General features: G+C 41.3%; 1 protein-coding gene across 3 annotated transcripts in view; it reads left to right on the plus strand.

The window, feature by feature from the left end:
- Window positions 1–16,955, plus strand: part of gsap (gamma-secretase activating protein) — a 98,171-nt gene that overhangs the window by 52,314 nt on the left and 28,902 nt on the right. For all 3 annotated transcript variants that reach the window (XM_073066621.1, XM_073066622.1, XM_073066623.1), the window contains exons 15-23: window positions 3,670–3,762; window positions 5,587–5,801; window positions 7,247–7,313; window positions 8,183–8,265; window positions 8,363–8,419; window positions 9,150–9,284; window positions 14,003–14,058; window positions 14,272–14,303; window positions 14,662–14,723. In XM_073066621.1, the coding sequence (XP_072922722.1) occupies window positions 3,670–3,762; window positions 5,587–5,801; window positions 7,247–7,313; window positions 8,183–8,265; window positions 8,363–8,419; window positions 9,150–9,284; window positions 14,003–14,058; window positions 14,272–14,303; window positions 14,662–14,723 (800 nt within the window). The remainder of the gene's footprint in view (window positions 1–3,669; window positions 3,763–5,586; window positions 5,802–7,246; window positions 7,314–8,182; window positions 8,266–8,362; window positions 8,420–9,149; window positions 9,285–14,002; window positions 14,059–14,271; window positions 14,304–14,661; window positions 14,724–16,955) is intronic.

A 16,955-nucleotide genomic window follows, 5' to 3' on the forward strand; every position in this document is an offset into this window, starting at 1 on the left:
TATGGTTAATACAAAACATTCAGATCATCAAAACTCAATCTAAAACACCGGTGTAATAATAATCATTCAAAACACAAGCTCGATCGTCGTCTAGGGGTAATGTAGATTTTATATCGTTCACTGGATATCTAAAAGTCTTTTAGATCACGGCAGTTTCACTTAGTTGCCGGCGGAAGTGTCGCGTTGGTGCACTTTTAGTTAGAAAGACAGAGAACATGAAGCATTTACCCGACAGGTTTTCCAACCTGTAGGAGGTAGTCGGAAGTCTCGTTGGGGGAATGGACTCTCATCTGTGGCTTCCCCTGTAGCTAGGCCGTCTTCCGTGGTGAAGACGCCAATCCCAGGCAAGGGAAGGACGCACACGAACCCCACCACCGGCTGTAGCTATTAAAACGCTGTCGCAGGATTTCTAGCGTTTCTCCTTCGTGTGTTTCCTTGGTGCATCTGAGGGTCCTCCCCTCAGACCCGCCTTTATACTTCTTCACGGGATCGCAGGTGTCAATCAAGTTGCAGGTAATGCGATCTCTCTCTCAACCAGCCCACTTTGCCCGAGGGCTTTTCAGGTGGTCTCCATGAGACAATAGTCAAAGTCACTTTTATTCTGCTTCTTGGGAGAACGTGGTCTTTCGCACGTCTCTCTCTCTTGGGTCAGTTGACCCCCCTTAACTAGAGTTCTTGCGATTTTTACAAAGGAGGGGGCCAACGGCATAACAGCAGTTACTAGAGTGGGAAGACTGGGAGTTGTGTGGGGAGGCAGTTACTAGAGTGGGAAGACTGGGAGTTGTGTGGGGAGGCAGTTACTAGAGTGGGAAGACTGGGATTTGTGTGGGGAGGCAGTTACTAGAGTGGGAAGACTGGGAGTTGTGTGGGGAGGCAGTTACTAGAGTGGGAAGACTGGGAGTTGTGTGGGGAGGCAGTTACTAGAGTGGGAAGACTGGGAGTTGTGTGGGGAGGCAGTTACTAGAGTGGGAAGACTGGGAATTGTGTGGGGAGGCAGTTACTAGAGTGGGAAGACTGGGAGTTGTGTGGGGAGGCAGTTACTAGAGCGGGAAGACTGGGAGTTGTGTGGGGAGGCAGTTACCTAGAGTGGGAAGACTGGGAGTTGTGTGGGGAGGCAGTTACCTAGAGTGGGAAGACTGGGAGTTGTGTGGGGAGGCAGTTATCTAGAGTGGGAAGACTGGGAGTTGTGTGGGGAGGCAGTTACCTAGAGTGGGAAGACTGGGAGTTGTGTGGGGAGGCAGTTACTAGAGTGGGAAGACTGGGAGTTGTGTGGGGAGGCAGTTACCTAGAGTGGGAAGACTGGGAGTTGTGTGGGGAGGCAGTTACCTAGAATGGGAAGACTGGGAGTTGTGTGGGGAGGCAGTTACCTAGAGTGGGAAGACTGAGAGTTGTGTGGGGAGGCAGTTACCTAGAGTGGGAAGACTGGGAGTTGTGTGGGGAGGCAGTTACCTAGAGTGGGAAGACTGGGAGTTGTGTGGGGAGGCAGTTACTAGAGTGGGAAGACTGGGAGTTGTGTGGAGAGGCAGTTACCTAGAGTGGGAAGACTGGGAGTTGTGTGGGGAGGCAGTTACTAGAGTGGGAAGACTGGGAGTTGTGTGGGGAGGCAGTTACTAGAGTGGGAAGACTGGGAGTTGTGTGGGGAGGCAGTTACTAGAGTGGGAAGACTGGGAGTTGTGTGGGGAGGCATTTACTAGAGTGGGAAGACTGGGAGTTGTGTGGGGAGGCAGTTACCTAGAGTGGGAAGACTGGGAGTTGTGTGGGGAGGCAGTTACTAGAGTGGGAAGACTGGGAGTTGTGTGGGGAGGCAGTTACCTAGAGGGGGAAGACTGGGAGTTGTGTGGGGAGGCAGTTACCTAGAGTGGGAAGACTGGGAGTTGTGTGGGGAGGCAGTTACTAGAGTGGGAAGACTGGGAGTTGTGTGGGGAGGCAGTTACTAGAGTGGGAAGACTGGGAGTTGTGTGGGGAGGCAGTTACCTAGAGTGGGAAGACTGGGAGTTGGACAATCTGAAGTAAAATACACTTAGTAGCTACTTTTTTAGGTATCTCCTGTACATAACAAAGTAGCCACTGAATGTATGCTTGTGGTCTCATGCTGTTGTAACCCATTCCCTTCAAGGTTCAAAGTGTTGCACCTTCAGAGATGCTCTCCTGGCACACCACTGTGGTAGCATGTAGTAATCTCAGTTACTGTCGCCCTCCTGTCAGCTTGAACCAGTTTGGCCATTCTCCTCTGACCTCTATCATTAACAAGGTGGCTTCTCCTAGAGAACTGCTGCTCCCACTGGATGGTTCTTTTGTTTTTTGCACCACTCTCTGTAAACTCTAGAGACTGTTGTGCGTGAAAATCCCAGGACCTCAGCAGTTTCTGAGATGCACAAACCACCCCGTCTGGCACCAGCAATCATACCATGGTCTAAGTCACTTGGATCGCATTCCTTCCCCATTCTGAACGACAACTGAACCTCTTGACCATGTCTGCATGCTTTTATGTATTGAGTTGCTGCCACATGATTGGCTGATTAGGTATTTGCATTAATAAGCAGGTGCACAATGTACCTAATAAAGAGGCCACTGTGTGCATAGCTTGGTTTTGTTGTATTGGCCAGAAGTAATGATTTGTGCAAAGAACGTAGTGAGGAGATATTGAATGATCTACTTCACCAAAGAGCTGAAAGGGAAGCCTATCCTCTACACTGAAACCTGTAGGTTAGCTGTTTTAGAATGAGTTCATTACCCTTTGTTTAGCCAGCAGACTCTTTTTATCAGCCATCATATTAGTCAAATTATTGTGGAAATTAGCCAGTTGGCTTATTATTTGTTCTGTGGAATTGGGGAATCCATCATCTTTAGTGGCACTGGAGTGAAACAGAGACAGTCCCAGCAGTCTTATGGGTTTTTTGTGATTTAACTAGTTGTAATTTATTGCACCCACACTGGTCCAGATAGAGCACCCCTACTTTCTAATAGAAAAGACTCATATTCTCTCAAAACGTACCAATATGCAAAGGGTGCTTTATGTCAAACCCAAATATGTGGGAGCATTGATATATTCATGCTTAGAAGTTAGGCCGATCTTGACCACTTCTTGACAATCATTAGCTTCCCGTTAATAAAACCTCTTCCCAGAACTTGGAGATCATGATTTCACCAAAAATGGCTGAACAACAGCAGTTTTACAAAGAACGTGCCACAACAGGATGCGTTGTGCAATACCATTTTGACTTAAAGAGTGACAGCTATTCCGTGTCTTGTCAAAATGCCTTTAAAATTAACCATGCATTGCTTATTGTTTCAATTAATTATCCACATAATTTCTGATGCAGAATATGTGTGCAAGTTCCAAAATGAAACTTTGTCAGTAGGGTCAAACTCCTAAAGTAATGTGGACACTTCTGTTAATAGTATAGAAAGTAAAATGATTCCATGTGCAATCAGCTCCATGTGGAGCTTCCTGCGATTTTAAGTTTCAAATGACTGGATAAATTTATACTTCTGCCCATCGTAATCATCACAGATATGCTTTGCTTTTAATTTGTTGTGTTGGGAAGCTGTTTTTGACCTAGCTACCCTGTTGTCATGGCAAACCATGCTAATTTGGAATTTAATAATTGACCAGTGAAGTACTTGTTCAACATCGAAATAGCATTGCACAATTATTGTTCCTTTCAGGTTATTATGTAGCTGTTTATCTGCCTGGATGTTTTTTACATCTCATTAACGTACAACACCCTCATCTTATTTGCCATAGTCTGTTTCTGTCAGGTAAGTATGTTTTTTTTTAAACTGAAGTATATTTGGTGGATAGGTTCCTAAGCTTATAAAGAATCACTGCCAGTCTCACATGTAGGTAGTTAGGTAGCCACAGCTTCAACTTCGTTTCCTGAGTTAATGGGACTGAGAGGTTGAGAAGTAATATACCGCACTCCATCTCCTTAGATCAGGGTAGTTTGGGACGGTAAGCTCGTCACCCTCGATTTCCGTCTCCAGGTCTTCCAGATGATTAATGAGTTAGATGCAAGCGTGGAGTGTTGTGAAGGTGGGTGGTGAAATCTGGACGTGGGTGGGAGGTATGTTGGGAAGGTGGGGAGAATAGGTATTGTTAGTGGAGAAGTGGGCAGCCATAAACTCAATGGGAAATGGCTTGTTTTGTGGCATAAGGGTCCATTCTCGATCACCTCCTGAACTGTGGCTTGCTAGGACATTTCAGAAAGGAGTTAGATAGATACTAGACCAGTTAGGGGACAGCATGTTCCTTTTCATGGAACAATAGGGTATTTTTGTGAGTTTATGGTCACTATAGATTATGCCACTTGATTTTTATTGAAGTTTCATTTAGTTTTTTGAATTGAAATTCCCCTGCTGCGTGAGATTCCAAGTTGTATATTCTGATCTATAGTCCAACCCTCTTATTTATAATCTAGTAATGTAACCACTATGCTACCAATGTCAAATTTAACTTCATTACAGCCTTGGTTCAAATATGGATGAAAGATCTGAATTCCAGATGTAAGGCAAGTGTCATATTTTTCTTGGCAAGAAGCTCCAGCAGCATTTGGGGAAACTTTACAGAGCATGGGACAGATATCCACTAATTGTCGTCTCATTGATCTCCTTAAACACTCATGCCGTCCACCACTGGTGCTTTGGCTGCTTCACATTCCGCCTATAATATGCATAGAGTTGCTCGAAAAGGACACTTCTCTGCACCCTCCCCAATCCTCCCACCGTGACCCTCTAGAATGACGAGGGCCACAGGCTCAGCGTGGGTGCGGGTTGTGGGCCTCCAGGTGCAAGTTTCTTTCCATCCTGATTACAAACCTGACAAACCTGGAAATCCAAAGCAACATGCACCAAATGCTGGAGGAACTCAACAGGTCAGGCAGCATCTCTGGAAAAGAGTAAACAGTTAACGTTTCGGGCTAAAATCCTTCTTCAGGACTGAGAGCGAAAGGGGGAAATGCCTGAATTAAAAGGTGGGGGAGGAGGGGAAGGAGGCTAGCTGGAAGGTGATAGGTGAAGCTAAGTGGGTGGGAAAGGGCTGGTATCTCGATTATGCCATTATCATTCATCTACCGCCAGCTCCAAACCCTGGAACTCCCCATCTATCTGCAGAGTTGGAATACCTAAACCAGAGGGCGTGCAGGGTGTTTTGAAAGCACAACACCAACTATTTCTAGAAGCAAGTGGGAGTGGGTAATACTGTTCCTAGGAATGATGCTTATATCCTGTAGATATTTTAAAATAGAAAATATTTGATTCTACTTATAGCTTAAAGTTATAATAGCTGTAAAGGATGATGAAGAAATGGAATGGTCTTTCAGGAACAAAATTAGGAAGCATCTTAACCATACAAAAGGTAGCAGAAATCTGGACTACTTGCCAATGAATATATTTGCGCTGGGTTACTAGGAATGATCAAGTCTGAGTGTTATCAAAGGATATGGAGCAATGGTAGGAATATTTCGTTCAACCAAGATGTAATTGAAGGATGAAGAGACTAAGGGACTGATCTAGACAATTCCTGATACTTCATATTAAATGAAAATGATTTTATTAACCCAGTGTAACAAGCGATTTGCTCTTTAGGGGAGGATGCCAAAGTGAAGCCCTGGAATCTCCACCAGTATACGTTATTGTCTGACTGGCTGCTGGATTGCCGTTTGGGGATAATCTATAAAGTTGAGCTTAACCCGTTGTTACTGATGTCGTTCATGCGCGGCAGCAAGCTGGGCTGCCATCAGCGTGCCGCGATGCACTGTGCCGTCATGTATCTCCAGAATAATTCAGAAGCTGAATCACAGGTACTAGACTAAAACTGTCATAAGCCAATATAAATGTCTTATTGGTTAATTGTACAATTTTAAAGTATGCGCAAGGAAAGAGACCCAAGAGTGTTTGCATAAATTGCTGAACTTAGTAGCAATTGCTAACGCAGTATTTAGAAAAGAATAAGTTTAACCACTGACTTCTGACAGGACGTTGTTAGCATGCAGAAACATTGTTCTGGTGTGAAAACTGTGTGATGAAGTAAAGCTAAATCTGACAATTTTGCGGAGCATTTAGATCGAAAATCTTGTGAGAGGCAAATGTAAGATATTTGAACAATCGTAGAAATAATTTGTAATCACCCTGTTTAGTTTTAGAACAGAGCCTTCCTTGTCTTCAAATACTTTATACGGGGCTGATTTTAAAAAGGATTGTGTAAGGTGTGAAACTGGTGTTAAAGTAATATACAGTGCCTTCGTATAGCAACATTGAAATGTAAGAAAATAATTCTGAATTATAGAGTAATAAATACAGGAAAATATAAACCGTGAGTTTGAGTCCAGCTGGGGAAGTGTATCAAATTTGGGATGGCACACTTTTGCATTTATAGAAAACAGAGATATTTATGAAAATGTTTCCAGGGATGAGACATTAGCGATGTGGATAGATGATACTCAGAGGACTTTGCTAGAGATGTTTAAATGTTGAGTGTGAATAGGAGTAGACAGAGAAACTGCTTCCAGTAACCAGATTTAATGTGATTGGCATTGGGGCAATCCAGTTGCTCTAATTTAAAATACCCTTGCTGTATCATTTAGAAGCTTCCACAGACTTGGGTGAATTAAAGTTGTAGCAGGAAACCATTCAAAGTAGGACAGAAGATATTTGGGCAGTCCTGGCAAATTTTATCTTATAAACCATATAAACCATATAACAATCACAGCACGGAAACAGGCCATTCCGGCCCTCCTAGTCCGTGCCGAACTCTTAATCTCACCTAGTCCCACCTACCCGCACTCAGCCCATAACCCTCCACTCCTTTCCTGTCCATATACCTATCCAATTTTACCTTAAATGACACAACTGAACTGGCCTCTACTACTTCTACAGGAAGCTCATTCCACACAGCTATCACTCTCTGAGTAAAGAAATACCCCCTCGTGTTTCCCTTAAACTTTTGCCCCCTAACTCTCAAATCACGTCCTCTCGTTTGAATCTCCCCTACTCTCAATGGAAACAGCCTATTCACGTCAACTCTATCTATCCCTCTCAAAATTTTAAATACCTCGATCAAATCCCCCCTCAACCTTCTACGCTCCAATGAATAGAGACCTAACTTGTTCAACCTTTCTCTGTAACTTAAGTGCTGAAACCCAGGTAACATCCTAGTAAATCGTCTCTGCACTCTCTCTAATTTATTGATATCTTTCCTATAATTACAAATCTTGTTTGTAACTTCTGAATTTTTTGTGATGATTAGATTATTCACTGGTTGTGTGATTTGTCTGCCTCTGCCTGTTTCGATCTCATTCAGGAATTCATCATCGGTAAGCAGGTTCATTCTAAGAATTGTTTTCTGTAGAATTTAGCACCAAGTACCGGCCAACCTCAGTGACTTTAATGAGATTCTAGATTGAAATCTGTTTTTTTTCTCTCTAAAGAAATAATATAATGAATGTTGGACAAACTACAAAGATAATATCTACAAATGTTTATGATGGGTGACTTCCAAAATGTTATTTTTCTAATTATTTTTAAGAGAGTCCAGAACCTGATTCAGAATGGAACTCCAAATACTGCACAGAAGCATAATTCCTCATTTTCGAGTGCAAAAGTAATTAAAAATAGGATACATAATTTGTGAGTACACCTGGTGCTTGCATATGTAAAAATTAAATGCATGTATTGCAGTCAGGGAAAGCATTTTACCATAAAAACTAGCATAGAAAAACTTAATTTTCCACAATCACTTGGACCATTTTGTAGTACTAGACCAAAGATAGAACAAAGATTTCAGAATTCCAGTTTACTCATTAAAATATAACCATGTTGATGTCCTTAATTTATAATCACTTCAACATAAAATTTGAGTTTATTAAATTTGTAAGCCATAGCACTGTAGAAAATATTCCTTATTCATGATTTTCCATTATAAATTGTGCAAGTGATCAGGTGGAAATGGCCCTGGAATAATCATTTCACTCAAATCCATGTGGATAATACTGGAATAGACCCCATGTAATTAATGAATAATTACTTTTCAATGTTGGCTAAGTTTGTATCATATTTATATTCTGGACATAATTCTAAAGATCAGAAAAATGCCTGGTTTTATGTTTCACCACATTGATTATTTTGTCTGAAGTTCTGTAGTCTGCTGTAACTGACGTCTACATTCATAACCAATTTATTTTAGGTACTTTATACAGGAAAACAATCTCAGAAACAAATGCCATTGTAAAACTCCTGCCTTACTCATCTTTATTAAACTGGAATGGGGTACGGCTAATCTTACATACATAATTAAAATTGCTTTTTGTAAATATTCATGTACAATTTAATTCTGTTTAAACTAAATCAAACCTTCTAATCATAGGAAATACCTGGAGTAACATGCACTACAGAAAATATTTTGCAATCTGTTGGAGGAAAGGTGAGACTATTGTGCATTGTAATTTTGTTTTTTACAATTTAGTGTATTTTTTAAAAATATTGTATTCCTTGAGATAAGGACTCCCTTGTATCCCTTGATACAAAAACTCAATATACATTGAGTTTTTCTCTGAGCCATGGTAAATACTCAGAGGCTTCTAATAATAATTTTGTCCTGGTGCTTATTTCAATAAATTATATTATCAGAGTTTTCTTTAGAATGCATGGGAATTAATAAATTCAGTGAAACACCAAATTCTTCAGACAGCATATTTGGTGTGCAGTCTGCCCAACAGATAAATTGACTTATGATGTGTTAGGTTCCAGGGATTTGTGAACCACAGTTTGAAATCTATGTAATTTATGAAGGAGGCTCTTTGTGACTTAATATTCACAGTACTGAACTGTGATTCACTTTTAATGTTTTGTCTGTTAGACTAATTATTCTCTTCTATTTCCTTTATTCCATCACATCAAATGACATGTCTATTTTTACTGAAAATAACTAGGTGATCTTAAGACTGCAGGATAGCACAACTGCAGGGAAAATGTTTGTTTCACTGTCATCTTAGATTTAAGTGATGTGATATGCATCTCCTTTTTGTAAGACATAGTTCTTTTGTGAACTCCTTTGAGATAATTTGCCATATTGAATGCTCTGTTTAATTGTAGGCACTTATTATTGCCATTCTGAAGATAGTTTAATTCTTCTACTTTGTTTCCTTTTCAAGGTTTGTCATTGTAAAAGCTTCTGGGAAGAGGTGACTAGGAATGTGGAATTTCTGAAGAATTTAGAAAGTTTTCACAATGCACTATACACAAATAGATCTTTGAGGGGAATACAATCAGAACTATTTTCAGAAATGGTAAGGGGATTTTGGTGAGTATTCATAGTTTTTAATGTAACCAGGAGTAAACTTAAACTTGGCAGGATATTGTTTGTACATAGCATTCAGTTTTAATAAAATATGTTATGTTTACATTGGAAGCGTGTATTATTTTTCAATTGTTTTATTTAAAAAACTGGTAAAGTAAGATTAATGATTTAAAGAAAGTAAAATATTGGCCCTATAAAAATGCCAGACTTTTGTGTGTGATTGTTGGAACCCCCATTCCACCCTACGTTGGATATTTATTGGATAAACTGAGTTCAACATTTTTCCCCTCCCATGCAATCCATCAATCAAGATCAAAAGCTAGTTCTAAGCAATAACAATGACCGTGAGGTCCATTGCCCAGCATCCTCTCTATATTTTGTGTCCCCTGATACCAATTTTCTTCAGAATCAGAGTTAACCTTTTGAATACCGGCAATAAATTAGCATATGTTGGGTGAGCTGACTAAAAGTTAAAGGAGAGGTTCTGGTTCCTGACCTAGTTCTGTGGGTATGTTTGAATGCTCCCAGTTTTTACCAGTCACATAATAAATTTGTTGGGAGCTTCTGCTGTTTCTTAGTTGAAAATATATTTTCTGAAGTTATGGCAAAGTCCCCATTGTGTCCATTCTGTAGCTAATGTCCATTTTTAGCAAGCACTACTTCCTTCGCTCTGTCTATATTCACAACTGAGTATTTAATTAGTGAAGTTCAAAGTAAATTTTATTATCAAAGTATATATATGTCACCACAACCCTGAGATTCATCTTCTAGTGGGCATACTTGGCGAATCTATAGAACAGGACCATTGAAAGATCAACGAGAGTGTAGAAGACAACAAACTGTGCAAATACAAATATAAATAAATAGCAAGAACGTGAGATAAAGAGTCCTTAAAAGTGAGATCATTTGCTTGCAGGAACATTTCAATGATGGGGCAAGTGAGTGTAGTTACCTGCTTTTGTTTAAGAGCCTGATGGTTGAGGGGTAGTAACCTTGGCAGTGTGAGTCCTGAGGCAACTGTACCTTCTGCCTGATGGGAGCAGTGAGAAGAGAGCATGGCCTGGGTGGTGGGGATCTCTGATAATGGATGCTGCTTTCCTACGACAGCGTTTCATGTAGGTGCGCTCAATGGTTGGGAGGGCTTTACCTGTGATGTACTGGGCCGAATCCATTACATTTTGCAGGATTTCCCATTCAGAGGCATTGGTGTTTCCATACCAGCCAATCAATACACTCTCCACTACACATCCATAGAAATTTGTCAGTGTTTTAGTTGTCATGCTGAATCTTTGCAGACACCTGAGGAAGCAGAGGCTCTGCTGTGCTTTCTTCACAATTGCACCTATTGCCTGTGCTGGATTCAGGACAGGGTCTTCTGAAATAGTACCATTCCTACTAGAATTTTTTCTGTTGAAATTTTAACTTAGTTCTGTGTGGTTTTGTTGGACTTCTGTCCACGTGGAACGATAGAAATGTGGAAGTGTCTTCTGTAAACAGAATTTAATGCGAAATTGATTTCATTTAAATCTGAGATTAGTAGTTTTCAGACGATGGCAATACAGGTTATGGGGGTTTGACATGGGTGAAAGGTGGATAAATGGAGTTAGGATGCAAAACAATATTGATGGACTTAATCAGGTCACCTAGACTTAAGGATCTGCCCCCTTCCTTTCCAATTCTGATGAAAAGTCTAGGCCCGAAACATTGACTCTTTATTCATTTCCATAGATACTGCCTGACCTGCTGAGTTCCCCCAGCATTTTGTGTGTGTTGCTTAAAACTTTTATATTCCTTTTTGCTTGGGCACTGTGGAAAGGATGGACACAGATTAATTGGGAATATTAAGCAATATAATATTAACTGTTATTGTGTATATTCTGGCTGGTAGACCTGATTTTAGACCATAAGAGTTCAGAGCAGAATGGGGCCATTCAGCCCAGCAAGTCTGCTCCGCTATTCTATTTTACCTCTCGACCCATTCTCCTGCCTTCTCCCCGTAACCTTTCACACCCTGACTAATCAAGAACCTACAGTATCAACCTCCATTTTAAATGTACCCAGTGACCTGGGCCTCCATAGCCACCTGTGGCAGTGGATTCCACAGATTCACAAATCTCTCGCTAAAGAAATTGCTGCTCATCTTTATTCTAAATGGTCGTCCCTCTATTCTGAAGCCATGTTCTTTGGTCTTCGACTCCCCCAATATCGGAAACATCCTCTCCACATCCACTTTATCATGGCATTTCAACATCTGGTGGGTTTCAATGAGATCCCCCCTCATTTGTCTAAATAGAGCCATCAAATGCAATTTGTACGATAAGCTTTTCATTCCCAGAATCATTCTTGTGAGTCACTTCTGAACCCTCTCCAACATCAGCACATCCTTTCTTAGATAAGGGGCCCCAAACTGCTTACAATACTCCCAAGTGGGGCCTCACCAGCGCCTTATAGAGACTCAACATTACATCCTTGCTTTTATATTCCAGTTCTCTCAAAATGAATACTAACATTGCATTTGCCTTTCTCAGCACAACTCAACCTGCTAATGAACCTTTAGTGAATCCTGCAAAAGGACTCCCAGATCCTTTAGCACCTCATATTTTTGAATTTTCTGCCTGTTTAGAATATAGTCTACACTTTGGTTCCTTCTACCAAATGCATGACTTCCCGACACTGTATCCATCTGCCATTTCTTTGCCCATTCTCCTCATCTGTCTAAGTCCTTTTGCAGCCCACCTGCTTCCTCAGCGCTACCTGCCCCTCCACCTATCTTCATATTGTCCGCAAGCTTGACCACAACGCAATCAATTCCGTCATTTAAATCATTGTTACGTAATGTAAAAAGAAGCATTCCCAATAAAGCCCTGGGAAACAGCATTGGCCATTGGCAGCCAACCAGGAAAGGCTTGCTTTATTCTCATTGTTTGCCTCCTTCCAATCAACCAATCCTCTGTCCATGCTAATGTCATTCCTGTAATACCACAGGCTCTTAATTTGTTAAACAACCTCATGTGCAGCACTTTGTCAAAGGCCTTCTGAAAATCCAAGTGTACAACATCCACTGACTCTCTTTTGTCTATCCTGCTTGTTATTTCCTGAAAGAATTGCAACAGATTTGTCAGGCAAAATTTCCCCTTGAGGAAACCATGTTCACCTTGGCCTATTTTACCATTTGCCTCCAAGTACTTCAAGACCTCATCCTTAACGATTGACTCCAATATCTTCCCAGCCACTGAGGTCAGGCTAACTGGCCTATAATTTCCTTTTTACTGCCTCCCTTGCCAATTTCATTTAAACCCTCCCCGAACCTGCCAGCAAAGATTTTAGTCCCCCTCGCGTTCAAGTACCTTGCCCCTTTTTTGTAGTTGTACCTTCCCCAGAAGAAATCCCAGTGATCCAGAAATCTGAAGTTCTGCCCCTTGCACCAATTCCTCAGCCGTGTATTCATTCACTAAAACAGCCTATTCTTACCCTCACTGGCCAATGCCACAGGGAGCAATCCAGAGATTACTACCCTGAAGGTCCTGCTTCTCAGCTTTCTACCCTTACTCCCTAAATTCTCTCTTCAGGACCTTTCCTACCTATGTCATTAGTGCCAATATGTACCATGACTCACCCACCCCTTTCAGAATGCCGAGGACTTGATCTGAGACTTTCCTGATCCTGGCACCTGGGAGGCAACATAACCATCTGTGTGTCTCTTTTATGTCTAGAAAATCTTGTGTGTACTCCTTTAACTATGAAATCTTATCACTCCTGCCTCCCCCCTTTCCATTCTGAGCCACAGCAGCAGACTCAATGCCAGAGACCTGATCATTGTGGCTCTTCCCAGTAGGTCGTCTCCCTCAACAGTATGGAAAGTGGTATACTTGTATTTGAGGAAACTGCCACAGGAGTACTCTCCATTTTGCTTTCCCTCCCCTGACAGTCACCCGGTACTTCCTTTCTGAAACCTCGGTGGTGACTGTGCCCCTGTAGCTCCTACCTATCACCTCCTCATTCTCCACATGAGCTGAAGGTCAGTGAGCTGCAGTTCCAGCCCCTTAACACGGTCTCTGAGAAGCTGCAGCTCGGTGCACCTGGTGTAGATGTGGTATCCGGGAGGCTGGAGGTCTCCCAGAATTCCCACATCTCACACTCAGAGATCTCACACACCCCCAGAGCCATTCCCGCTGCACTAACTGACGAAGAATGCAGAAGAAGAAACGTACCATGCCCAAGCCTATTCTTGCCTAAGCCTGTTGAACCAAAGCCTCCCCACTTCAACAATGGCCGCTCCGGTTGACCCTATCTTATTTTTATCTTCCCTTGCTAAGGAATTGCGATTCGATTGGGCCGCCAGAAAAAGCCGAAAACCCTTGAACGCTCCTTTTCAAATCTCTCGCCTTGACCTGTGTGTAGCCTCCTCTCTCAATGTGATTCGGCCTCTAGGGGAAAAAAATGACAAGCCATTCAATGACCCTTACAGGAGCAAGGAAATCTTACTCAGGAAGTTCTTTTGGGGAAAATATAAGTCCATTTAAGTCTACCGTATTAAATAAGGAAACACAGCCAGAAGTTGCGGTACATTTAAAACATAACTCTTTATCTCTAATGCTTTAGATATCAATCAGCTAAAGAGTTACAACCCAAGTTTGTAGTGCTCCTAGTTTATTGTTGAAGAGTTGTATTAATTTGCCTTCTAAAGTCCTTTTTGAATTATTTTAGCGAAAGGATGCAAGAGCAATCAAACATTTCAGAAATCTATTGGAAAATGCCAAAACGTAAGTGAATTTTTAACATTTTAGCAATATTCTTGAGGAATTTATTATCATAGTGTTTTCTTGCTGATAGAAGGCCTGCAGAAAGACTGGGAAAGCACATAATAATGTAACGAATAAAAGGGAAAACGTTCATGCCAATCCATTTATCAAAGTATTTTATTTAATTGACCGAACTATTTAAGGATGCATAAGTTCTTGTTTATCTTTGTACAGGATTCTTTCAAAAGTGGATACGTGGCCCCAAGGTAAGAAAAGATGAAGATATTTAACATGTTTAGAGATCATCTACTGTTGATGGGGTTGCAATTTCATATTTCTAGTATAACTGAAGTAAGCAGCAATTGCCTTTTTAGAAAAGGAAAGTGTGGAACTTTCAATCATAGGTGAGATGTCCATATTATAGCTGGATATAAAGTCCTTTCTCTTTCTCTGATATAAAGTCAAGGGGAATTTTCTTTTGGATTTTCACAGTGAGCATATCAAATGAAGGCCAGGCATTTGACTTGATAGAAATTAATTTAGGGAAGAATATATGTTTTAGTTTTTCCAAGCATCGGTCAAACTTAGTAAATGCTTGCTTCGTGTTTTTAAATTTGACAACAGGGCAGCAAGTGGTTCCTTTCTTCCAGGAAGAAGACTGCCAGCAGATGGTGCTAATAGGCCTGGTAAGGAATTCAGGTGGCACATTCTGTTCTGTTTAGTGGAATACTAAAGAAAACAAAAATAATAATGAATCAAGCATCTTTAGTTTATTAATTTTTCAGTTTTGTTAAAGGACCCACACCAAACACCATTCTGCAGAGTAATACTCTCTGGAATTCAGAGGAATGAGAGGGCATCTTACAGAAACATACAACATTTTGAAAGGGATAGAAAAGTTGTTTCCAGTGGAGGGTGAGACTAGAATTAGGGGACATTGCCTCAAGATTCAGGGGAGAAGATTTAGGATGGAGATGAGGAGAAACAGTTTTTCCCAGAGAGTGGTGAATCTGTGGAATTCTCTGCCCAGGGAAGCAGTTGAGGCTTCTTCACTAAATATATTTAAGATACAGTTAGAAAGATTTTTACTAGTAGGGGAATTAAGGGTTATGGGGAAAAGGCAGGTAGATGGAGCTGAGTTTACGGACAGATCAGCCATGATCTTATTGAATGGCGGGGCAGGCTCGATGGGCCAGGTGGCCGACTCCTGCTCCTATCTCTTATGTGAATTCCATGTATTAAAATTCAACATAATTAACTTCAGAAGTGGAAGTTTCCATAAATATCAGCTGAACAGATTTAAGCACATGTGATCAAGAACTCCCATGAATTAAGGCCAATGTAAATGCTTTTCAAAGAAATGTGCTATTCCCTTTTCTCATTGCAGCATGTGATACAGTGTGACATGCAGACCTTCTTGTCAAGGCGTAAATCGTCTCTTCATGCGCTACTGATGTTACTGCTCCGTGACATACAAGAAAGCAAGAGCATAAATGCTTAGGGGAATCAAAAGAATCGGGTTATGTCAAGGATCTGGCCCAAATTAAATTTGTTCAACCTATACATTAATAACCTAGCAGCAATTCAGTGACAAAGGTTCAACTGCTACTACTTCCTCCAAACTAGAAAGGCCCTAATTGATGTGTTTCACTGTATGAAGCTTCCGACCCAGCATTACGACATACGTTCCACCTCTAGATGCCATTGCTAGCACTGAATTGAAAGTCACCATGAATGGATGGAGACTGATGGATAATGGACTCGCTGTCCTGACTAATTACTAACTGAGCAGGGTAGCAAAGTTCAAGCCGAACAATTAAGTTTCTCAGTGACCCGCCAGGCCCTCGTGGCGAGTGACTGACACAACTGATTGGACTTCAGCCGTTACCAGCTTGTACACAATAATTGAGTACATTGTCATACTCAAATCAGACACCCAGCTTCATTCACCAATGTCCTTCTCCGATGCACTCCAGCCATTTCATCTTTCATGGCTGCCGCCTCTGAATCATGATGCTCTCTCTCATATTAATAGAGGGATTTCAACAAACATTGGAATTAGAATTGGGTTATTACTCTCACATATACTGAGATAACAGTGAAAAACTTTCTTTGTATGCTCTTCTTTAAAGTTCAAAGTACATTTATTATCAAAATATGTCTGCAGTATGCAACCCTGCGATTTGTCTTCGCAGACAGCCACGAAACAAAGAAACACCGTGGAGCCCATTCAAAGAAAACATTAAACACCTGACACGCAAAAACAGGAACAAATCATGCTAACAGCAAACAATAAGTGAAAAATACAGAATATAAAACATCAAAGCACAGAGTCATTGAAACAGTCTCGGAATGTTCACTTTAGTTCACTTAATTTCAATTTAGCGCTGTGTTGTTCTTTGATCTTACTGATCTAATCACTAAACAATGCGTCAAGGTCAAACAAAGTAGGACAATAACCTTGAAGAATAATGTGTACTGGCTACAGAGCGCAGAACAGATAAACAATGAAGTGCAGGATCACAATGAGGTAGTACATGAGGTGAAGATTTCATCTTATCATACTAGGTATATGGTATGACAGTAGTCTTAGAACAATGGTGTAGAAACTGCTCTTAAGCCTGATGGTACATACTTGCAGACTCTTGTATCTTTTTCCTGATGGGAGGGGTGGAGAAGAGAGGATGGGTGGGTCTTTGATGATGCTGACTGCCTTACTGAGACGGAGGTAGTGTAGACAGAATCCATGGGGGGGTGGGGGGTGCAGGTTTCTGGGATGTGTCCGTAACTCTCTGCAGTTTCTTGCAGCCATGTGTAGCGTCTATGCCAAACCAAGCATTGATGCATCCAGATAGGGCGCTTTCTACAGGGCATCAGTAAAAATCGGTTGGGGTTGATGGGGACATGCCAGATTGCAT

The sequence above is a fragment of the Hemitrygon akajei genome, chromosome 14 (assembly GCF_048418815.1).
Source record: "Hemitrygon akajei chromosome 14, sHemAka1.3, whole genome shotgun sequence".
Lineage (NCBI taxonomy): Eukaryota > Metazoa > Chordata > Chondrichthyes > Myliobatiformes > Dasyatidae > Hemitrygon > Hemitrygon akajei.